Genomic DNA, 22,692 nt, shown 5'->3' with positions numbered 1-22,692 from the left:
AGTTTTGCCCATCAGGATGATTGGTGCTGTATTTTTTTTTTGTCAGAATAACAAGGTTCGAAGGTTTGCTTTCGAGCTGAAGATGCAAGATAAGAGCACCTACCTGCTGGCTGCAGACAGCGAAATGGAGATGGAGGATTGGATTAACACGCTCAACAAGATCTTGCACAGCAGCTTTGAGATCGCCATGCAGGACAAGAGGAACGGAGACAGCCATGATGGTGGGTATGCACGTCAGTCCATTTATAGTTGTCCTTTTATTGCCCTCCTTTTGGTGTTTATGTCCTATAAATGTACTGTTACCTTAGTCTCTTTTTTTACTTACTCTCTATTTTATGTCTACTGACAGTTTTACACCAACATAGAGACCATTTTCAAAGGAACATGTTTTTCGTACTGGTGCTATACAGAATGACTATCCATAAATTTAAAGCCGTTAGCCAGATTTATTTCCAGACATTAAAAGTAGAGCTGTAATGATTAATGGACAACTAATCTAGAATCAAATTAATTGATACATTTTTGAGAACCAATTAAATGTTTTGAGATGTAGTTTGATTCAAAATTGTATATAATGTATATAATGCTCATTTGCCGGCTGAAACGTGCATAAATCTCCCTAACGACAATATGCTAATGACATATTTGAATTGAATGGGAAAACTCTGATTCGGTGTCATTGCTCACACACTGATTTGTTCCATACTTCATCCCATTTATCTTTTTACGTAACCCTTTTCCTTAACGCATGAGTAAGCCATTTTGTTGTGGGAAGCCAAAATATCTTCCACACATTTGACATTTACTGATTTCTTGTTTTGTCTTTTTCCTAGATGATGATCTTGGAAAGTCAGACAGTTCTTCTGGCAGTATGGACAGTTTTCAGGTACTGTAACTTCTTCTAAACGCTCAGTTCAAAGGAAAGAATAAAAATGTACAGTAAAATTTTGCTTGAGGCATTAGTGAAGCTTTTAGTCTAATCCTACATTTAACATAAACCTCTTGTCATGTGGATTTACTATTATCATGCCAAAGTAGAACTCACCACCGCGTTCCAAGAAAGTGTTTTAGATGGGCACCATTCGTGCCGGTGTGATGCCAAGTTGCTGAGTGGTTTTAACGGTTTTAATTTTTGAAAGGTAGTCAGCGTGAACTCAGCTGGAAAACAGCTTTACAGTCAAGATTTTTGCTGCGTTCTAATGGGCTGCACCACCTGAAACTGTAAAACCTATACATCCAGTTTCCAGATGTGGCCCAAAAAATGTCCTAATGATGAAACCACCTGACTGGAAATCTCTGTCGTGGCAGAAATGCAGACTTTGTCCTTTTGAATTTTTTTTTTTCTTCCTCAGAGCGCAAGAGATATCGAGTCGAGGATGAGGAACGAGACGAGACTCAAGCTGTTCACCCTTGACCCCGACACACAGGTCTACCGACATCCGAGCTCTTTATATCAAAGTACTCGTGCAACAGCGCAAAGTTTCTACATTTGGCTTCTTCTGCTCGACTATCTTTAGAAACTGGATTTCTCAGGAATAGAACCAGATGTGAAGCAGTTTGAAGAGAAGTTTGGCAAGCGCGTGCTCATTAACTGCAATGACCTCTCATTTAATCTGCAAAGCTGTGTGGCTGAGAACGAGGAGGGACCAACAACAAACGTGAGTTTAGACCATAAAAACCCAGAAATATAATTATATGCATGATTACATACATATGACGGATGGATGGTCTTTGCATACTGTTTTGCTGCTGAGAGACTATGGTAAAAGTATCCAAACTACGGTCCGGGTGCCATTTTATCGTTTATCGTTCCTCGCGTACGCAATGCGCGTATTGCGTCGTGTTTTTGAGCGGTTTATAGCATACATATATACATCATTTTTTGTTTTTTCATTTTTTATAGGTGGAGCCATTCTACGTGACCCTTTCACTCTTCGACATCCAAAACGGAAGGAAGATTTCGTCCGACTTTCACGTGGACCTCAACCACCCATCTGTCCGAGGCATGATGCCCAATTATGAGACTCAGTATATAAACGGGGGAGGCGATATCATCCCAGAAGGGCCACGATTGATCCATGGAGTGCCAGAAACTGTCATGCGCTATCCCCGACAGGTAAAAAAAAAAAAAAAAAAAAAACTTCTCAGAGAACATTTTATTGTTATTCAAGTTGACAAATTGAATTTATAGTGGATTTGTCCTGGCAGGGAGTATTCTCTGTCACATGCCCCCACCCCGATATCTTCCTGGTGGCTCGGATTGAGAAGGTGCTGCAGGGAGGAATCAGTCACTGTGCTGAACCTTACATGAAGAGTTCGGACTCCAGCAAGGTACCGACCAATGTGAATCTCTACTCAGCTCGCCCAAAAACAAATGTCCACTAAAAAGGACAAAGGAATAGGCTGGGTGCCCGGAGGATATATTTAAGAATTCTTTGTTCTTTTGCACTCCACAGGTGGCTCAAAAAGTCCTGAAAAATGCCAAGCAGGCATGTAACCGCTTAGGCCAGTACAGGATGCCTTTCGCCTGGTCAGCCAGGTACTTTCTCTTCCTTACATGTGTGGACTTACGTGAATTAGTAGTATGGATGTTTTTTAAAAGTATAAAACTGACAAAATTGAGACTTTTTGGTTCAACTCCACCAATATGCCTGCACAATATGGCTGCAAACCTCTTCACGAGTCTAAAGTTCGTGGTTGCGGAATATGAATTCAGCAGCAAAGTACAGTTCACCTGTTTTTAATCCATCTCGGGGGACAGCCACTTGCTAGCGACTAAAAATGACATCACAGTTGCTCAGCGCTGGGTTTACAAGTGTCACATGACCAAAATCAGTAAATAGATGAACCACGATTGAGCCCCTAAAAAAAAGTGGTTGCCCCTAATGGCCGCCCTTCTTCACACACCTGCTAGCAAAGCGAAACAAACCTTTTGTTAAAACAATAACAATAATAATGTCACATGACTGGAAGCAGAAAATAGGTGAGCTGTGATTGGTTGTTTCCTGTGTTGTCACATTCAGGCAACAGAAAGTGGATAAAGACGGGTGGATTTTCACCTTAATTTGTATTCCATGAACGCAATACGAATTGGAATGCTACGATAAGACAAGTGGGGTTGTATAGAATATATTATTGTGAAGAAAATGTTTGGGTTGACCTTCCCTTTAACAACGGGAAACAACGAGTTAATGGCTTCATAAACACTGTATTGAAAAATAGGCTATTTTTTTAATTATGTGCCCCGAGTGGAACTTGTACATGAATAAAACAATGTACAATAAAATAAATGGGACAGCACTGACTTTTTTTTTTTTTTTTTTTTTTGCAGGCCACTGTTCAAAGATGCTTCTGGGACTCTTGACAAAAGTGCTCGCTTCTCGCCTTTGTACAGACAAGACAATAACAAGCTGTCCAATGACGACATGCTCAAATTGCTGGCTGACTTCAGAAAGTGAGTATTTTAACAATCGCAGTTTGCAACATCTGTTGGAAAGCTTTCAGTCGACATCAAAAATAAAATATGCGTTCATGTCATTCAAGCGTTTGCACATGTATAACGTTTTTCATTTCAGGCCAGAGAAGATGGCCAAGCTGCCCGTAATCCTCGGAAATCTTGACGTTACCATCGACAACGTATCCCCCGATTTGTCCAGTAAGCGCTCAAATGTCACCCCTTGGTCAAATCAGATGCGGCTCATGTTACCTCCCTCGCCGTTGATACGCTTTCCCTCACGGCGCTCCCGCAGATTGTCTCACGTCCTCCTACATTCCCGTGAAGCAGTTTGAACTGAGCGAGAAGAGTCCCGTCTACTTTGAGGTGGAGGAGTTTGTGCCATACATCGCCAAATGTTCCCAACCCTTCACCGTCTACAACAATCACCTCTACGTCTACCCCAAGTTTTTGAAATACGACGGCCAGAAGTCTTTTGCCAAGGTATCCTAAGATCGCTTATCGAATCCCCCGAATATTTTCCCGGTACACCCTGTGACTTGTTGTGTCTAACCAAAGGCTCGAAACTTGGCTGTCTGCATTGAGTTCATGGACTCAGATGATGAAGATGCTTTACCAATTAAGGTAAATGGATCTTGTATTCGTGAAGGACATTCCCAAACATTACAAGTTTGAAATTGCGATTATTCAACAGTGCATCTACGGGCGACCTGGAGGACCTCTCTTTCGGAAAAATGCCTTTGCCGCGGTATTGCATCATCAGCAGAACCCAGAGTTCTATGACGAGGTAATTAATAAATCCTTGTCTTCGTCAAATGTTTGGAAACACCCTCTAATATTGTGTTGTTTCATTAAATCCCAACGACGTTTTTATACGTCTTTACAGAGTCCAGACATTCAATCCCAGATACGTATTTACCAATTTTTTTTCTAAATATTAGGGTAAAAAAGTTCTGAAAATACCTGACGCGGAAAAAAAACGCAGAGCAGCGTCACCCCTCCTCAGAATTTGCATGAATGTATGTGTGTAATTGAATTTTTGAAATGTGAAAAGTAGTTATTGTTTACATGTTTAGGACAAATATACTATAGTGTTATTGTGCACATTGCAATGCAGTACACATTTACATTGACATTGACTTAATTCTTAAATTATTAAACCTTATACAGTAACTGTACTGTTATCCTTTCCCTTTCCATCCCTTTGGCTGTAGTCTCACGGAGAGCTGCGGTTATATTAGTGACACCCGAAGGTCTTAATTCGAATAAAACCTGTAGCTGACCAATCATGATAACAATCAGTTTACAAATTAAATTCCAATTTATTTCAAAAGAAGTCTAGGTAAGAGATTTACGACGATCTGGTGCAGCGCTGCTCTGTCCTGCTTTTCCTTCGTGTTTACCTAACAGCATGTGTGATTTTCATAAAGGAGATGGTACAAGACACGTGATTAGCTCCCAGTGGGGCCATCAACCAATGAGGGCAGGATACAACAACTCCAGCTGTAGCTGTTATGAAAGCACCACTTAAATACAAATGCGTTACTGTTTTGTTTGAGAGCATTTAAATTTGAAGGTGTTTTCAAACTTGTGACTAGCGCTCTAAATACAGTATCAAAGTACAGTCCATACCAGAATGTTTAATTTTGTCTGTCTCCCCCAGTTCAAGATCGAACTTCCAACTCAGCTTCATGAGAAGCATCACCTGCTGTTCACTTTTTACCATGTCAGTTGTGAGAGCAACAGCAAAGCCAGCACGAAAAAGAGGGAGCAGGTTGAGACACAAGGTAACCAAATCCCGGAATGTATTTAACGTTTTGAGGGAAATTGCTGCATTCTTAAGATTCCACATCCTTTGTCAGTGGGTTACGCTTGGGTTCCCCTGCTGAAAGACGGCCGTGTGATCATGAACGAGTGCCACATCCCCGTGGCGGCTAACCTGCCCGCTGGATATCTCAGCTGCCTGGAAGGGGCCGGCAAGGTAACTGCTAAAAAAAAAAAAAAAAAAAAAAGACAATAGGTGAGAAATAATAGAGCGTGAAGACAGAGGGGGACAGAGACTCTCCACACCTCGCTTTGTATAACTATAGTCAAGTGATACTATAAAACAATATCATATAAAATATACAATATTAGAATTGAAGATGAATGGCTAGTTTTTATGCAAAATAGCATGAGATCGTTGGTAAATATTTAACTGTATTTTACTGTAGCATTCAGGTCCCGAAGTCAAATGGGTAGATGGAGGCAAGCCTTTATTCAAGGTGTCGACTCACCTCGTGTCCACCATTTACACTCAGGTTGGTACTTCGCTCTTACAATGATCTGAATTGATTACCGATTGCAACACTTGCACATTTATCACACTAAATCTTTCTGTGAATTGACAAAACCATCTTTGTGTTTCAGGATCAACATTTGCACAATTTCTTTCATCACTGTCAGAGCATTGCATCATCACCCCAGGCACCAGGAGGTGAACTGGTCAAATACCTAAAGGTTAGTATAAATGCGGGGAAAAAAGAGCTTCTCACAATATATTAAAATTTTCATTGTTGATGAATTTGATTTTCTCATAATTACATGGCCATTACATGATGTGTATGCAGGTTCTGAGTTGTCTCAACTTGATGACATCATATGCTTGGAATTTTAAATTGACATGTTTGCTCTCTTGTGTCACCATGCAATAATACAACCTTAGACAAAATACACTTGACTCGTGATGACTCATGACATCTCGGGAAAAACACATTTTCACACTCACGTTTTCATATATGGACAGGTTAGAATCATCGCTTAACCTACCATGTTTGATTTTGCAATGTTGGAGGAAAAAAAGTAAACATAATTGTAAATTTGGTGCATTCTCGTACTGCACAGAGAAACAAACAACATACCAGTTGTTTGAGCCGACATCCCTAAATTGCTAGCCAGCGCCACATTAGGCCTCCCGACACCTCCAAAGGATAAACAGTATGGATAATGGACGGATGGTTGCTGTAATTATCCTACACAAACATACCTCTTTGCTTCTGTTCCATCAGAGTCTGCACGCCATGGAGAGTCATGTGATGATCAAATTCTTGCCTACCATATTGAATCAGCTGTTTCGGGTGCTGACCAGCGCAAGCCAAGAAGACGTGGCCGTCAATGTCACCAGGCAAGTATCTTCGGTTTACGCTCCCCATGCAAGATAGATCACCCTCACACCTTTTCTTGTTGCTTTTGTAGAGTCATGATCCACATTGTGGCCCAGTGTCATGAGGAGGGATTGGAGCACTACCTGAGGTCATATGTGAAGGTTAAAAAACCCAGCTGTTTATTGTTTTGATACCGCTGATAGCATGAACAAAACGAAGTATCTATCTATCTATCTATCTATCTATCTATCTATCTATCTATCTATCTATCTATCTATCTATCTATCTGTCTGTCTGTCTGTCTGTCTGTCTGTCTGTCTGTCTGTCTGTCTGTCTGAGCTAGCTATGTAGCTAACCATGCTAGTTCTCTATCTTTTATATCTGTCTGTCTTAGCTAGCTAGCTATCTCTGTCTATCTATCTTAGCTAGCTGTCTATCTTAGCTGTATTATACTGTACATCTATATATAAATCAAGCAAGCAAGCTAATAGATAGCGATATGGTAATATATTTAAGAAAGTCTCGCTCGCTACTAGCTATCTAGATATCTATTTGTCTATCGAATTTGTCCATTCTATGTAAATTAAGATGCTAACTAGCAACCTGCAATAAAGAAATAGAAATCTAGCGAGTAGCTATTAGCTAGTTTAAATTTCTATCACTTGATCTGTTTTGTCTTAATCTATTCCTCCATTCATGCATCAATTTTATACAAATTGCCATGGCCCATTATGTGCTTCCTCTCGAAAGCTTCCTTTTCATTATAAATTTGTCTGTGTTTTTCCAGTTTGTTTTCAAAACTGAGCCTCACACAGCGTCCACCACCCGAACCGTGCACGAAGAGTTAGCCAAAGCCATGACCGCCATCCTGAAGCCTTCCACTGATTTCCTGACATGTAACAAGCTGCTCAAGGTGATTGATGCTTTCTATTGGAGATTTGTGTGATGGTGCGGTCTTTAAATATATGTATATCTTATTTCTCTTCCGTGCAGTACTCCTGGTACTTCTTTGAAGCCTTAGTAAAGTCCATGGCTCAGTATTTGGTTGAGAGTTGTAAAGTCAAGGTAAGTTTGTTGACTCAGAAGTCTGTTTGCTTCATGACAGCTCATTTCTTTGGCTTTCAATTTAGAAACATGTCAAGTCTTGCGGATAGCCGCAGCACTGCATTCAAAGTAACAGCAAGTCTATTCAACACTTACTCACCGTGCCGTTTAATTTGCGACATTTGTTCAAACCCTAAAAGTAACCACGAGCATAATCTGTTATATACTGCGTGATTTATTTTTTGTGTTGCATCGTAGTTCTGAAAAGAGAAGCCAGTGAGCGATGCTATATGTCAAATATAACTAGCAAAGTATACAAAATGGACAAGGAAATAAATAATAAATAACCGCACATTTCCACAAGTCTCTTTGGCTAATATTGTGGTCGTGTTCATCAGGTGACCCGGAATCAGCGATTCTCAGCGTCCTTCCATCACACTGTGGAGACGGTGGTCAACATGATGATGCCTCACATCACCCAGAAATACAAAGACAATCTCGATGCAGCCAGGAACGCCAACCACAGCCTGGCTGTCTTTATCAAGGTGTGCTTGTCACTGCATTTTAATTTGGGTTTAACATATTTTACATTATTTGTAAATATTGAAAAAAAAAAAAAATCGCCCACTGCAGCGCTGCTTCAACCTGATGGACAGAGGTTTTGTGTTTAAACAAATCAACAACTACATCAGCTGCTTCATGCCCGGAGATCCAAAGGTACGTGTGAACATATTAAGATTAAGATTCGTGACAGGATAATTGTGGATTGACTCCGTATATTGGTTGCAGACGCTGTTTGAGTTCAAATTTGAGTTCCTGCGTGTTGTGTGCAACCACGAGCACTACGTTCCTCTCAACCTGCCCATGCCTTTCGGAAAAGGGAGGATACTGAGACTTGAAGGTAAGCCACTTATGAGCGATTGAAATTGGACTTCATACATTTCTTAGGCAAAGTTGACTTTCCCTTTACAAAATTAGCAACGCTTATTTTTGGCTGTCTACTACCATGTGTCTCGATTATGCAATTTGCCGATCTTATGAATTGCAGGATATCATTATTATCTTGTTTTTGTTTGCATACATAAGGACAGCAAAACAAAATATAGTAAACTGTAGGGATGAAACTAATAACAATTTTAATAATCAATCTCATTTATTGTATGTGTCATCAATCATTTCTATCCTTGCATTCAAAATAGATTGTTTTTTCTTTCAAATTGACAGTGCCGAAAAGGAAAATGATATTCTCATATTTCTCAATTACTGGTTTGGTCCTTATCTCAATCGTTTTCCAAAGTAAATATTAAATACCGATATGATTTGATCTTAAGCAAGAAAAATCAACTCGCTTTCTGAGGTGTTGTGACACAGTGGCCTCCCTGTCAATTTTTTTTAACATCTTTGATATCCATCATATGTCCATGTACTAGTAGAACGCCAAATTTGTGTACTAGTAGAATAACTGAATGGGTCGCAAATAAATGCTGCGACAGGTTTCCTGGTTGTAGTCTGCATATCTCCCATGCTTCAGAAATGTTTGTTTCTGATTGAATTGTGTCAGATTTAAATGAGATTAGAAATATTCAATTTCCACTGATTGGTCGGTGTTGTTTCCTGCGTCCTAATCTTCTCTCCCTGCGCTTCCTCCCCTCAGACCTCCAACTGGATTACTCGCTGACAGATGACTTTTGCAAGAACCACTTCCTGGTTGGACTGCTTCTGCGGGAGGTCAACGCAGCCTTGCAGGAGTACCGTGAGATACGGCAAATCGCCATCCAGGTGCTGAAGAACTTGATGATAAAGCACACGTTTGATGACCGCTACACCTCGAAAGTAAGCGGCGCCGTGTTTCCCCGGGGCTCGTTCACTGAGTCGCCTCGGTGTCTGATTATTGTTGGAGAACGCTGTTGAGTGATTCATTTGTTTGCCAGAGCCAGCAGGCCAGGTTGGCGACCCTCTACTTGCCTTTGTTTGGTTTGCTACAAGAGAATGTCAACAGGCTGAATGTGAAGGAAGTGATCCCGTTCACCGTCAACCATTGCAACAGTGTAAGGGCGACACCCAGTGGCAACTTTTGGACGTACACGAAGCTTGCAACAAAACCGTTGTAGAAAACCTTTGATTTTTGGTAGCTAAGAATTCTAAAAACAAAATGAAATTGATTAATGTTGAATCAAAATATTTCCAAATATCTGTATTTACTTTTGAAAAAAATAAATACTGCTATTTTTAGCTTTAGCACTGTAAGTGTAACAAAATGTCACAAGTTTTTGAATACAGAATGGAAATTAGAAAGTGTTTTTACAATCCGATTCAGTTAACTCAACTATTAAAACAATAGATATCTGCAGTCCTACTCACATTCATTTTAGTTTGACAGTTTTGTTTTGTTTTTTAGGGGCAATACCTATTTTTTGTCATCAAGGTGGCCAATAGCCAATATTTATTAAAAATAAATAAATAAATAAATAAACTTGTTGATTTTATTTTTTATTTTAACTGTTTGACTGAAAATTCTGACTGGTTCAGGAAGCTCCTAGGGACATGGACGTGCCTAGAAGAATTTATGAATAGACAAAATTATCAGCAGATTAATCCATTTTCAATTTCAATCAATTTCAATTTTCAATGATTCTGGTGTTATGCTGGTTTGCAAATATTAAAGTCATCTTATTTCTATCAGAACGGAAGAGAAGATTCTCTCCTCACCAACGCTTTGATGACACCACCCAGATCCAGCACTTTTTTGGACACCAGCTTGCATAAAGATGTTTTTGGAGCCATCTCTGGCACTGGTGAGTTGAAATACTGATGGAGAGGAAAAAATGAGGAAACATAATTGATATTTTCATGACGATATAAGTGGTCTTAACAATAGTCATTCCTCCTCTAGCCTCCCCTCACACGTCCTCCACGCCCAACGTTAACTCCGTGCGCCACGCAGACTCACGAGGATCCCTCATCAGCACCGATTCCGGCAACAGTTTGCCGGAGAGGAACGCGGAAAAAGGCAACTCTTTAGACAAGGTGCATTTCATAATTGCAATAAAATAAGTATTGGCATCATTTTTTTTTCAAGCACATTGATACACTTTTTTTTCTTCAGTTTTAGACTAACCTATAACTTGTATACATGCTGTCACAAATAGTTGGCAGTCATTTAAAGTTGATTTATCTTGTTTTTTTTTCAAGCACATTGATACACTTTTTTTTCTTCAGTTTTAGACTAACCTATAACTTGTATACATGCTGTCACAAATAGTTGGCAGTCATTTAAAGTTGATTTATCTTGTTTTTTTTTCTTTTGTTAATGTTAAAAAGGATACAGATGTAGGTATACTTATGCAATCTTTATTTATAATAATCTTATTTATAGTGGGTGCGGTGAGTGGGGAACTGAAAGTTTTCTCTTTTCTATAGGGGGCTTTGCATAATTTAATTGAGAAGCACAACTTGAACTAAACCCTTTTTTATTCAGCACTTTGATGCACTTGGTTATTTTTTTCAGCTTTAGCCTAACCTGTAACTTCTATAAATGCTGTAAAAAAATAGCTGACAGTCAAAAGTTGATTTAACCCTATTTTAAAACATTTCAAGGATTTTGATGCGCTTGTTTTTTTTTTCAGCTTAAGGCTAACCTGTAATCTGTATGAACGCTGTAAAAACTAGTTGACAGTTGCTGAAAGTTGATTTCTATTGCTTTTTTTCTCATGTTAATTTTAAAAATGGTTCAGTTTTAGCTATAGTTATACAAGCTTTATAATCGGCTTGGTGGGTGTGGTGTAGCGTCAACGTTTTCTCTTTCCCATTCGCGAGGGGCTTTGCAAAATTTAATTGAGAAGCATTGCCCTTATTAACCCCAACTCTCCATCGTAGCCCTAAACAAAATATATTTAAAAGACAGCTTTGACTATTTGAGATCACACTTTGAATCCCGATACGATGGACAGAATATTGACTGATGACAGACAATAATAACCGTTTTCCCCGTTTTGTTTTTCGGCCTCAAATGATTAAGTCGCCCCTTCCTAAAACCATCAAATGTCCTCAAGTAGTCTTGTGATGATTGTGTGTGTCGCAGAGCCAGCCCGCCTCGTCACTGGGCAGCCTTCTCCGATGCGATAAACTAGAGCAGGCAGAGATCAAGAGTTTCCTCATGTGCTTCCTGCATGTCCTCAAAAGCATGTCCGAAGGTAAAAATGGCGTTTTCATCCTCTCGCCCGTTACACCATAACTAGACTAAACTGAAACTCGCCACTGCAGATGCTTTATTCACATACTGGAAAAAAACAACATCTGCTGAGCTGATGGACTTCTTCACGCTAGTCGAGTAAGACGTCTCAACAATTTGACCTTTGAGGATGTTTGATTTTTATGGACTAATTCCCCCCCCCCCCCCCCCCCCCCCCCCCCCCCCCTTCCATCAGGGTGTGTCTTCACCAATTCAGATACATGGGAAAGCGCTACATCGCAAGGTAATGTTGGTTAGGTCTCGGTACAAAAATATTCAATTTTAGACAGTTTTTATTTATAATGAAAAGAATTTCACACATTTGGTTGACTGGTGGAAATATCGAATCAGATTTAAATGTATAAATTAAATCCATCTGCTGTTTTCTTTCCTTGCCCTATCTTAACCACTGAGACAAACCTTCATTTAATCGAAAATGTGTGAAATTCTTTAAAATCCCATTAGTTGTTTTTTTTTGTGCTGTAGTTCAATCCAGGTCTCATGGTGTAAATAATGAATGTCAATATTATGAACTAACAGTGAATGTATGGGGCTCAGACTTCAACTACTGGGGTTCTTTAGCTGTTTGCTCTATTTTTGCCTCTCTAACTCCCCATCGCTGTTTCTCTACTCACATTAATGCTGGCAAGTTTAACTCTGTGATTTAAAACCTGGCTCCTGCCCTCTCCTGCTTGGGTAAGACAACTGTGTGGACTAGAGTCACTAGACTAATGCATGACTTTTGTTTTGGTTTTTTTTTTTTGGGGTTGCAGTGTTGACATCATGCATGGCTGACTGTTTGCTTCAGTGCTAGCACTTGATTAAATTATGAGCTAATAGCTATTACATAATGTCGTTATTTAACTGTGTTATTTAGAATGTCTTTATTGTGATATATATATATATATATATATATATATATATATATATATATATATAATATATATAGTAAGTGGTTTACCAGTGTCTCCTGTATGAACTAAATATTAAAGTAAGTACTACAACAATTGATTACGTTAGATAGTTAAAGTAAATAAATATTAAATAAAATTCCAGGTAATTAAGTACAAATATGATTACTATAGGAGATAATTTCATTAAGGTTAGTAATTTAAAGGTAGTAATGAATTACTTCAGGTTCTAAAGTACTAAAAGTAAGCAATTACTGAGTCTTAATTGTTTTAATTATATACAAAAGTATGAAATGTGAGCAATTACTCTAGTTACTGAAGTACAAAAGTAATAGACTATTAATGCCTTTCTGTCCATAATCGAATATTTCTTTAGTACCAAAAGTGATCAATTACTTTAGCGACTTATATGCATTTATACTTTAGTGCTTAATTTTTTTTAATTAAATACATAGATAAGTACCTGGGATCGAATGTGTGGGCGCCATATAAAAAATAAACGTCTTTGCGATTGAATGAGTGAACTTTAGGCAAGGTCGTTTCCTCATTCAGCATGCACAAAGGCCGGTATTGACGTCATGTTAATTTCCACTGACTTTTGGCCGCAAATGTCTGTTTACTGTCACCACACCTAATTTATTTCTGTAAGAGAATACCCCAAATTGCATTTGCGCCACTGACTTGCGTGCACTTAACACAAGTCCCCCTAACCTGCTCCGCTAACTCTGGTCGGCCAGTCTGCTAGACTCATCAATCTCTGTCCTGTTTCCTCATCAGGAACCAGGACGGGGCAGGACACGTAGCGCATGAGCGGAAGTCTCAGACTCTGCCTGTGTCCCGTAACAGGGCGGGAATGATGCATGCCCGCTTACAGCAGCTCAGCAGCCTGGATAACTCATACACTTTTAACCACAGTAAGTGTTCCATACTCGGCTTCAAACCCCAAATGAAAATCAAAACTGCCTTCTTGCGCTTCCATCATCATCATCATCTAATTCAAAACTCTGTCTGCCATCAAGAAAAAACGTTTTTCTTTTTTTTGGTGCTGCGCATTGTGACAAGTCTCTTACTAAAGTCTCTTTGTGCTTTCAGCGTAAAAAAGATTTCAAGTATTCTTGGAATATCTGTAGAGCATGGTAAGAGCGTGTCAGGATGGCAGGCAGTTTCACTCACTTTCTAGAGCCCGTCTGAATGATTTGACTCATTATAGTGCATCGCCGGCCAATTGGCGTCAGTCATTATGAAGTCAATATTTTATTTTATTATTTTTTTTGTGATGTGGAGATTCTTCTCTCCTACTCATGTTCACTTGGGCAGTCGAGCTCATCAAGACCATTCTTGTTGTTTAATTTAGATTGGATATCCTCCATAAATATTTTCTGTATGGTTTTTTTCTGAAGACTCATGTTTTCGGTAGAATATGCAAATTAGGGATGGAACAAGATCTCGAAAATGAGATCTCGCGAGATTAAAACGATATATGTGCAACACAAGATCTTTTTTTGGATAGCGGTATTTTTGGCCACCTGCAAAGCAATACACAGCAGAATGTGCTGCGTGATAGAAAAAAATACTGCCAAACATGGTGAGAAGGCAAGTTAATAATCCAAAATAAAGCTTACCATACTAAAAAAAAGTATGAATGTGAACGCCTTTTATTTTGAAAGTCTTTCGGTAAAATAGTGACAACTTCCTTCACTGCATAAACTGTTCATCTCTCCCGAGCGCAACTCAAAGTTGTTATGAAATCACTAACGCTAATCACAGTGCACTAAAAATACAATTTAATTACGTTGACATTTTATTTTATGGTTCCCGTTCCCAACATTTAGCGCAGCATTTAGGTGCAAGCTAGCAGTACTTGTCATAGGCAATTTAATAGACGTAAATCAAAACTGCACACTTTGATGCTGACATCATGACTGCAGTTGCTACTGATCACTTTTGACCGTACCAGGTTGAATCAAACGTGTCTTCTGTTGGTTTGACGTCAATCGTCTCATTGAAAAATAATATGGGAAGAGAGCTGTCTAAAATCTCAGTTAAAATGTCGATTATTGAAAAAAAATAGCTATTATTAATTTAATAATTTATTATGAAGTGGAAATGTGCTATTTGGTCTTTTCTGATCATTGTTTTTCACCACCAACAAAAAATGTATACTGTATATACAATATTTTTGTCTAAATCCCAAAATACTCACTCGAAGCAGCTGTACAGAAGGTCTCATAGACTCAATCTCGCGAGACATGCGGTTTGTGTCTTGTCCCATCCTTATCCGAACACCAAAATACTCGATAACTGCAGACCGAGCGACACTGAATATAAAATGAAACGTGAACGTACTACAGCCATCTGCTCTCTTCAGCTTACAGTCACACGGATGCAGACACGTTAAATCACTCTCTTCTGGAGGCCAACATCGCCACTGAAGTGTGCCTCACCGTCCTGGACACCCTCAGTATCTTCATCATGGGTTTTAAGGTAAAAATCGATGACATCACAACTCTCCGTGGTACATCAACGCATCAGTTTTCGCTCTTCGATCTAGCCCCAACTGTGCGCCGACCACGGGCACAGTCCACTGATGAAGAAAGTTTTTGAAGTCCACCTCTGTTTTCTGAGAATCAACCAGTCAGAAACGGCCCTCAAACAGGTGTTCACCTCACTTCGGACATTTATCTACAAGGTAGGGATGATAAAAATGTTTATTATGTATATCGCAAGCCCGTCCGCAGCTCACCACGGCTTCCATCTTTTCAGTTCCCCAGCACGTTTTTCGAAGGGCGCGCCGACATGTGCGCCGCTTTCTGCTACGAGATCTTGAAGTGCTGTAACTCCAAGCTGAGCTCCATTCGTAGCGATGCCGCCCATCTGCTCTACTTTCTTATGAAGAGCAACTTTGAGTACACGGGACGCAAGTCCTTTGTCAGGACACATTTGCAGGTGGGATCATCTGACTGAGGAAACGGCTCGCGTCCTTTTAACTCATTCGCTGCCATTGACGGCGAGAGACGTCAAAAACCCATTTTTAGCAGACTGGCAGTGAATCAGTTTTACGAAGAAAAAAAACATAAAATTGGATTCCAAGCTTTGTTGAGCCAAGACAGAAAACGAAAACTGTGTTGATCTTCATTTTTAGGTGGTGATAGCTGTGAGTCAGTTGATTGCCGATGTCATTGGTATTGGAAGTACTCGCTTCCAGCACTCCTTGTCCATAATCAACAACTGTGCCAACAGTGACAGAACAATCAAGGTCAGCGTTTTTTTTGTTGTTATACTTGAGTCAGTCACAGCTACAAAAAAATGTCCTTCTCAACAGAACACAGCTTTCCCGCCCGACGTGAAGGACCTGACTAAACGTATCCGAACAGTGTTGATGGCCACTGCTCAGATGAAGGAGCATGAAAGAGACCCCGAAATGCTGGTGGACCTTCAGTACAGCCTGGCCAAGTCCTACACCAGCACACCGGAGCTCAGGAAAACCTGGCTGGACAGCATGGCTCGAATCCATGTCAAGAATGGAGATTTGTCTGAGGTCTGTAAAAATAAATCAATAAAACATTAAAAAAGTGGCCGGAGTTAAGTAATTAATAAACAAAGTACGGAATAAAGTAATCAGTTGGTATTGATTCCTGCTGATGTCCTGGTACTGTGATAACTAAGGGGCAGTGCCATTTTGACCTTTGATATGTTGTCGCCATGTGGGTGAAATTTCAGCTCCATTGTGTCCTTTAGTGTGCGCCTTAGTTGCGCCCCTCGTCTTTGATGAAGCCTGGCAGACCTGGCCCTCAGGCTCCTGTAGCATCTACCTGATGGCAGCACTTTGAACAGATCGTTTTGCGGGTGTGTCTTGTCCTTGATGAGGTTGTGTGTCCTACTTCGTGTTAAAACAATTTGATTAATATTTTAATTCGCGGAAAGCAAATTAAATAGCAGTTTTTATTCAAAACGGCCACTTGCTGTTTACTGAAAATCACGTAACAGATGCTCAGGACCAATCGTAGCTCAACTTGCAAATGTCACGTTAAAACCCAAAACAATCAGATTAATCAGAAGGCCATTTTTCGATAAATGGGAGCAAGAAAAATATATTATTGCCAAGAAAACTTCTGCTCTGACCTTCCCCTTACAGCTTAGATAATATTTTGCTCCCTGATTTCACGCTCGTCTTTTCTTTCAGGCGGCCATGTGCTACGTTCACGTGGCAGCGCTGGTGGCAGAATACCTGCGGAGAAAAGGTACTACAACTATAGGTCACAGTCACACTTTTTTTCCACTGACGTGAACATATTTTTTTGCAGGCATGTTCAAACAAGGATGCTCGGCTTTCGAAGTGGTGACGCCCAACGTTGACGAAGAGGCCGCCATGATGGAGGATGTCGGCATGCAGGACGTCCACTTCAATGAAGTAGGCTTTGTTTTTTACCTTGCTCTAAATGTTAGTAAATGCAACTATCATATCCGAACTGTGTTTTTTTTTTCCATCAGGACGTGCTTATGGAGCTTTTGGAGGAATGCGCCGACGGCCTGTGGAAAGCCGAGCGCTACGAGCTCATCTCGGATATCTACAAGTTGATCATCCCCATTTATGAGAAACGGAGGGATTTTGAGGTATGAGGATGGCACTCAGATCGACTGGGGTAAAAAATACTCAAATCGGGTCCAAAATTAACTGACCCGAATTTTTGGTCTAATGAGATACTTAATAAATTGGACTAGACACTTTTTTTATCCTTTTATGGCATTTTTGTAACTGTCTTTGCAGTAAGTGATAAAAAAAAATGTTAGCTAAGAAAATACAATCTAATACAATACATTTGGATAAAAACAAAGGGTGTAATTTGACTCAAATGGACTGCCCCAACTTTTTGGGTCCTATGAATAACTTAAAAGTTTGGCTGGTCTTTTTTAGTTTTTCAAGTGTCGAAAATGTTTTTTGTGTCAAAACTAATGATTAAATGAATAACTTTAGAAGATGGTCACTTTTTGACCCAAATTAGGTTCTTTTTGAAAGTGTTTTTGCAATGTAAAAAATGCGGGTTATATATGTGGGTTAGCGATAAAGTGTTGATACAATTTTTCTACTTTGGCGCTTAAAGGGTTTAAAAAAAAAATTGGCAGTTCTACCGTTGGGACAAAAAGAACTGGAATTGTGTTCCGAATCAACTGACTCAACTTTTGTGGTTTAAATTATGACTAGAAATGTTGGTTGGTTGGCCACTTTTGGACCCAATTTGGGTTATCTTTAAACCCAACTGCTTTCGAGTATGTTTTTTCTGTAACATTTTGATTCTCTCGGCAGAAACTGGCCCACCTGTACGACACGTTGCATCGAGCTTACAGTAAAGTCACGGAGGTGATGCACACGGGCAAGAGGATATTGGGCACCTACTTCCGAGTCGCCTTTTTTGGCCAGGTATGTTAAACGTTCAATTCTGAGAATCGTCATGCATCGTATGTTGCTTGCGTTGCCTTGATTTTTTGGGGGGTCTCCTCCAATTTCAACTTGAATGTTCCTCTTTACCCTAATGCAGCGCTAGTTTGACTTTTGCATTCTAATACCATTTCATTTGTATTTTTTTCGCCCTCTTTTAAGGCAGCGGTAAGTTGCGCCCCTTGGTAGCCTATCAGAGCTTCCCGCGTGCGTGGTGAGGCGGGTGCTTTTTCTGCCATTACGTTTCTTGCCTCAGTCGACCGTTCCAGTCCTCATCACAGCTTCTGCCTTTGTTGCATGGCAGCTTCTACATGCGTTTCATATCGCTTGCGATATAAATGGATATCTGCCGGGTGTGTTTACTTCCACCTGCCACCGGGGCAAGATAATGACCTTTTGATTTTCTCCTCTTGGCACTGTTGTAGCATTACCAGTTTACCGATTCCGATGCTGAGGTAAATTCAGTGTGATAGTCAATTTTGTAGGTCCGCCGTGTGGTTTTGAAGTGCGTGCCGTGCCGCTTCAGTGTCATCTCGATTACCGCCGAAAACATTTCAATTGCAGGATTCATTGCTTAAGTGGTCAGAGCATGTCAATGAGATGCTTTTTTCTTTGGGTTGTCCCTTTAAAGTGATTGCTGCGCTCACTGGCGACGACGTTGGTGTCTGCTCATTTGTGCAGGTGTACCTAAAGATGTGGCCAGTGATTGTTGTTTTGTTTGGGTGTTGGGTTGGTTGGGTTCTGTGAGCGTTTTTCTATTCTATTCTCATGTGTATATAAATGCCCAGCATTGTTTTCTTTTTATTTTGCATCTTTATAGGGATTTTTTGAGGATGAAGACGGGAAGGAATACATCTACAAAGAACCCAAATTCACACCGTTGTCCGAAATATCTCAAAGGCTCCTCAAGTTGTATTCTGACAAGTTTGGCCAAGAGAATGTGAAGATGATTCAGGATTCTGGAAAGGTATTCAAGAGCCGAATGCTCCGAAACAGCCGGAGCTAAAAGTAACCCAAATTAAAAGGAACCAAACCGACTTTTTAACTCAATCGTTTTACTCCAAATGTTGGGTCAGTCCATTTCAATTGGTTTGTCCCACTGGTTTAGAGGTTTTTTTTTTTCCAGAAATAAAAAATTACACCCTCAAAAAAACAGCTGGGTCAAAAATAACCCAAATTGAGTCAAAGGTGGACCAATCCAACTTTTTAATTTAACCCAATAAATTGAGTGAGTCAATTTCTGACCAATTTGAGTTATTTTTTAACTGTTTTCAATCGTGCATCTTTTTTCCCCCAATTTAAATAAATAACCCAATGTGTTTTGTTTTTTACCCTCACTCAGGTCAAAAACAATATGTCCAAAGAGGCTTAAACCATTTCTTTCAATTATTTGACCCAAAAAGTTGGGCCAGTCCATTTCTGACCCAGTGTGTGTTATTTTTGACCCAACTCCTTGCCATACAATCCTGATGGAAATATTCCTCGGAATTTCAATTTCAAAAGCAACTTCACTTGCATTCGCACAAAAGAAATTGTGCGATGTCGAACGCTGACAAGGGAATCGTCATTTGTTGTCCTGCACAGATCAACCCCAAAGACCTGGACTCCAAGTATGCATACATACAAGTGACGCACGTGACGCCAGATTTGGAAGACAAGGAACTGGCAGACAGAAAGACGGATTTTGAAAAAAGCCACAACATCCGTCGCTTTGTCTTCGAGATGCCTTTCACCGTATCTGGCAAAAAGCAAGGCGGGGTGGAGGAACAGTGCAAACGCAGAACTATTCTAACCAGTAAGTGACCTCCAAAACTCGGGGCGCGAACTGATGTCACTTTCAATTTGGATTTGCATTGTTAGCTTCCTCCGTGTACGAGAAGCCGTCGTCCCATGTTCTCCGCACATGCGTGAAATATCGAGATTAAATCCTGAATGCGTCAGCTCGTTTCCCCAAGGACTTCCGATAAGCCGCAATCAGACTTGTAATTGCTTTATGGCGCAACAAATCCGAAAGTTCAAAGGCAGATACTTATCTTTACGCTCAGTCGAAGACGCTTCATCTGCGGCTTCTCACGTTCTGTGCCGCTTTTCCCAGCAACGCACCGCTTCCCCTACGTGAAGAAACGTATCGCCGTCATGTATCAGCAACACAAAGACCTCAGCCCCATCGAGGTGGCCATCGACGAGATGAACAAGAAGGTGGCTGAGATCAATCAGCTGTGTTCCTCCAGTGAGGTGGACATGATTCGGCTGCAGCTTAAACTGCAGGGAAGCATCAGCGTCCAGGTCAGCACATCGAGCGCTCGGAGGGCATCCGAACCTCCGTCGAGGCTCGTGTCTCAAATGGGATTTTTCACTTCGAAGTTAGCTCCCACATCACAGCCGCCCCGGTCAAATTCGATATTTCACGTCTACAGCCGTCAGTGGCACCGAAAGAGTTAAATTAGTAAACTTTACCTAAAAGAAAAGGGCTGTAAACGAAGCAACTGGATGATGTAAAACACACTTCAAACATCAAAATTCCATTTGTTGGCAGTGGGTTTTATTTGAATGCAGCATAACAGATAAATGCTGCTTCACCGTGTTTGCTTTCAGCTCAGGGCTCCCATTATTGGACCTAAATTATTCAGTGATGTTAAAAATGAGTAGAAAACTACTATAAGAACCCCTTTTCATCAAACATATACCAGACCCACATATGCTGGGTAAAAATCTGCTGTAGGTAGACCATAACTATCATGTCAATCTGAATGTCATTGTTCTTTGTTTCATATTTTAATGGTGTAATAATTAGTTTCTAAAAACTAAGGTGGGAAAAAAAGTCAGTAAAATCCTCATGAAGTCAATAAAAATATAAAGGGTACTTTTTAATGTGCAAAATACCAATTCTTGTACGAGACTGTTAATATCGAAGATTTCGGATTGGACCGATAACAGCCCCGATTTTTTTTCTTTATTTGGATTAATGTTATAACATCAAAAAATAATAATAAAATGATCAAGCTGCTGCACCCAAGCCCGACCCGGATAAAGCAGTAGCTGATGGATGGATGGGCAAATATTGTATATTAATATATACATATATATGTATAATATTGTTTTCTTTCTTTGCTAATATCACACAATATTGGATAGCAATATTAGATTGGACATATTCAGGTGTTGTTACTTTTTTTTCTAGCTAATATTTGACAGTATCATCAATATCAGATTCGGACAACCCTACCCTAAAATGGGTCTGGTATCTGGTATTATTACTAACCTATCCCTAATTTCTAACCCAGCTCCACCGTCACCTGGTCTGCATTTTAGTTATTCATGAATTAATGTTCATTTAAACCAGTGCTTGACTATATCCTAAACATAAGACAAGATTTTTTTTTTTACGATGGAGTCAATTATTATATTTTTAACTATCAATTCCTGCATTTCTCAAATCGTATGACAGTGGCCTTCATGACGCTGTAAATATTTGTCGCAGGTGAACGCCGGACCACTGGCGTACGCCCGTGCCTTTCTGGACGACGCCAGTGCCAAGAAGTATCCCGATAACAATGTCAAACAACTAAAAGAGGTCTTCAGGTGAGATTATTCCCGACAGAAGCTAACTTTGATCTTGCCCTCGCTCTTTTTTAACGCATCCCGACATGGCTGCGTTTGCCCGCAGGCATTTCGTGGAGGCGTGCGGCCACGGCTTGGGTATCAACGAGCGCCTCATTAAAGAGGACCAGCAGGAGTATCATGACGAGATGAAGGCCAACTACAGAGATCTGGCCAGAGAGCTGTCCATCATCATGCACGAGCAAGTCAGTGCAATTTTTTTTTTCCAAGTCCCAACAAAAGGAGAATTTAATGGAACGTGCATGTTGATAACACTGTTGTTTTTGTTTGTTTTCTCTTGGTGCTGGCATGAGCAGATTGGATGGTAATGATAATATTAAGTGTTGTTGTTCATTAGTGCAGCCACTATGTGTGTGTGTGTGTGTGTGTGTTTGTATATACACCAATCACAAAAGGTTAGGTGTATAGCTGAACATTTTCAGGATAAACTCAAGTAGTATCAATTTAACTGATGTTCTTCTTGCTTGACCCTTTATGAATGATTGAATGCAAATGTTGCTGTAGGGCCCGATGGATTAATCGGCCGATTACAGCCCTTCACTTTTCGGACAAAAATAATCAGCCAAATGGCCTTTGTTTGCCAATAAAGCACGTTCCGCATAATGTTTGAAGGCACATTCTATAAAGGGCCCGACCGATTAATCGGCAAGTCAATTCTAAAAAGGCAACCTCTAGCTTGCCAGTATATTTAGCATTTTCCATCATCGTACACAATATTATGTGTAATGTTTATGTAAACACGGTTGGGATAATATGAAAGATTAGCTTCTATTCCTTACGTTCTTGTAGTATATGTGTTGTATATATAAAAACACCGCCATCCAATGGCCATAGTAATCACTACAGTGAAG

General features: G+C 40.0%; 2 protein-coding genes across 7 annotated transcripts in view; both read left to right on the top strand.

Moving 5' to 3' along the window:
• The window catches only part of LOC148423480 (FERM, ARHGEF and pleckstrin domain-containing protein 1-like), a 101,289-nt gene extending 99,153 nt beyond the window's left edge, over nt 1–2,136 (top strand). The window contains exon 28 of the transcript XR_015865559.1: nt 2,117–2,136. The gene's annotated coding sequence lies outside the window, so the exon portion shown is untranslated. The remainder of the gene's footprint in view (nt 1–2,116) is intronic.
• The window catches only part of LOC148423479 (dedicator of cytokinesis protein 9), a 71,013-nt gene that overhangs the window by 44,922 nt on the left and 3,399 nt on the right, over nt 1–22,692 (top strand). For 3 of the 6 annotated variants that reach the window (XM_088414416.1, XM_088414413.1, XM_088414415.1), the window contains exons 8-52: nt 47–221; nt 834–886; nt 1,353–1,427; nt 1,518–1,658; nt 1,904–2,116; nt 2,209–2,331; nt 2,457–2,539; nt 3,332–3,454; nt 3,576–3,655; nt 3,750–3,937; nt 4,013–4,078; nt 4,149–4,241; nt 5,118–5,241; nt 5,317–5,435; nt 5,668–5,754; nt 5,864–5,953; nt 6,502–6,617; nt 6,689–6,758; nt 7,385–7,510; nt 7,591–7,662; nt 8,040–8,186; nt 8,275–8,358; nt 8,431–8,542; nt 9,296–9,474; nt 9,573–9,689; nt 10,325–10,436; nt 10,535–10,668; nt 11,723–11,834; nt 11,905–11,971; nt 12,069–12,116; nt 13,561–13,697; nt 15,152–15,267; nt 15,335–15,472; nt 15,547–15,729; nt 15,926–16,039; nt 16,106–16,321; nt 16,967–17,024; nt 17,088–17,194; nt 17,275–17,397; nt 18,089–18,202; nt 19,041–19,187; nt 19,805–20,015; nt 20,316–20,506; nt 21,702–21,802; nt 21,888–22,026. In XM_088414416.1, the coding sequence (XP_088270542.1) occupies nt 47–221; nt 834–886; nt 1,353–1,427; nt 1,518–1,658; nt 1,904–2,116; nt 2,209–2,331; nt 2,457–2,539; nt 3,332–3,454; nt 3,576–3,655; nt 3,750–3,937; nt 4,013–4,078; nt 4,149–4,241; nt 5,118–5,241; nt 5,317–5,435; nt 5,668–5,754; nt 5,864–5,953; nt 6,502–6,617; nt 6,689–6,758; nt 7,385–7,510; nt 7,591–7,662; nt 8,040–8,186; nt 8,275–8,358; nt 8,431–8,542; nt 9,296–9,474; nt 9,573–9,689; nt 10,325–10,436; nt 10,535–10,668; nt 11,723–11,834; nt 11,905–11,971; nt 12,069–12,116; nt 13,561–13,697; nt 15,152–15,267; nt 15,335–15,472; nt 15,547–15,729; nt 15,926–16,039; nt 16,106–16,321; nt 16,967–17,024; nt 17,088–17,194; nt 17,275–17,397; nt 18,089–18,202; nt 19,041–19,187; nt 19,805–20,015; nt 20,316–20,506; nt 21,702–21,802; nt 21,888–22,026 (5,424 nt within the window). Of the gene's footprint in view, nt 1–46; nt 222–833; nt 887–1,352; nt 1,428–1,517; nt 1,659–1,903; nt 2,117–2,208; nt 2,332–2,456; nt 2,540–3,331; nt 3,455–3,575; nt 3,656–3,749; nt 3,938–4,012; nt 4,079–4,148; nt 4,242–5,117; nt 5,242–5,316; nt 5,436–5,667; nt 5,755–5,863; nt 5,954–6,501; nt 6,618–6,688; nt 6,759–7,384; nt 7,511–7,590; nt 7,663–8,039; nt 8,187–8,274; nt 8,359–8,430; nt 8,543–9,295; nt 9,475–9,572; nt 9,690–10,324; nt 10,437–10,534; nt 10,669–11,722; nt 11,835–11,904; nt 11,972–12,068; nt 12,117–13,560; nt 13,698–13,875; nt 13,920–15,151; nt 15,268–15,334; nt 15,473–15,546; nt 15,730–15,925; nt 16,040–16,105; nt 16,322–16,966; nt 17,025–17,087; nt 17,195–17,274; nt 17,398–18,088; nt 18,203–19,040; nt 19,188–19,804; nt 20,016–20,315; nt 20,507–21,701; nt 21,803–21,887; nt 22,027–22,692 lie in introns of all 6 variants that reach the window. The other 3 variants (XM_088414417.1, XM_088414414.1, XM_088414418.1) reach the window with 2 other exon arrangements.

The sequence above is a fragment of the Hippichthys cyanospilos genome, chromosome 5 (assembly GCF_059441005.1).
Source record: "Hippichthys cyanospilos isolate Australia breed blue-spotted pipefish chromosome 5, RoL_Hcya_1.0, whole genome shotgun sequence".
Classification (NCBI taxonomy): domain Eukaryota; kingdom Metazoa; phylum Chordata; class Actinopteri; order Syngnathiformes; family Syngnathidae; genus Hippichthys; species Hippichthys cyanospilos.
This window is presented reverse-complemented; position numbering and strand designations above follow the sequence as displayed.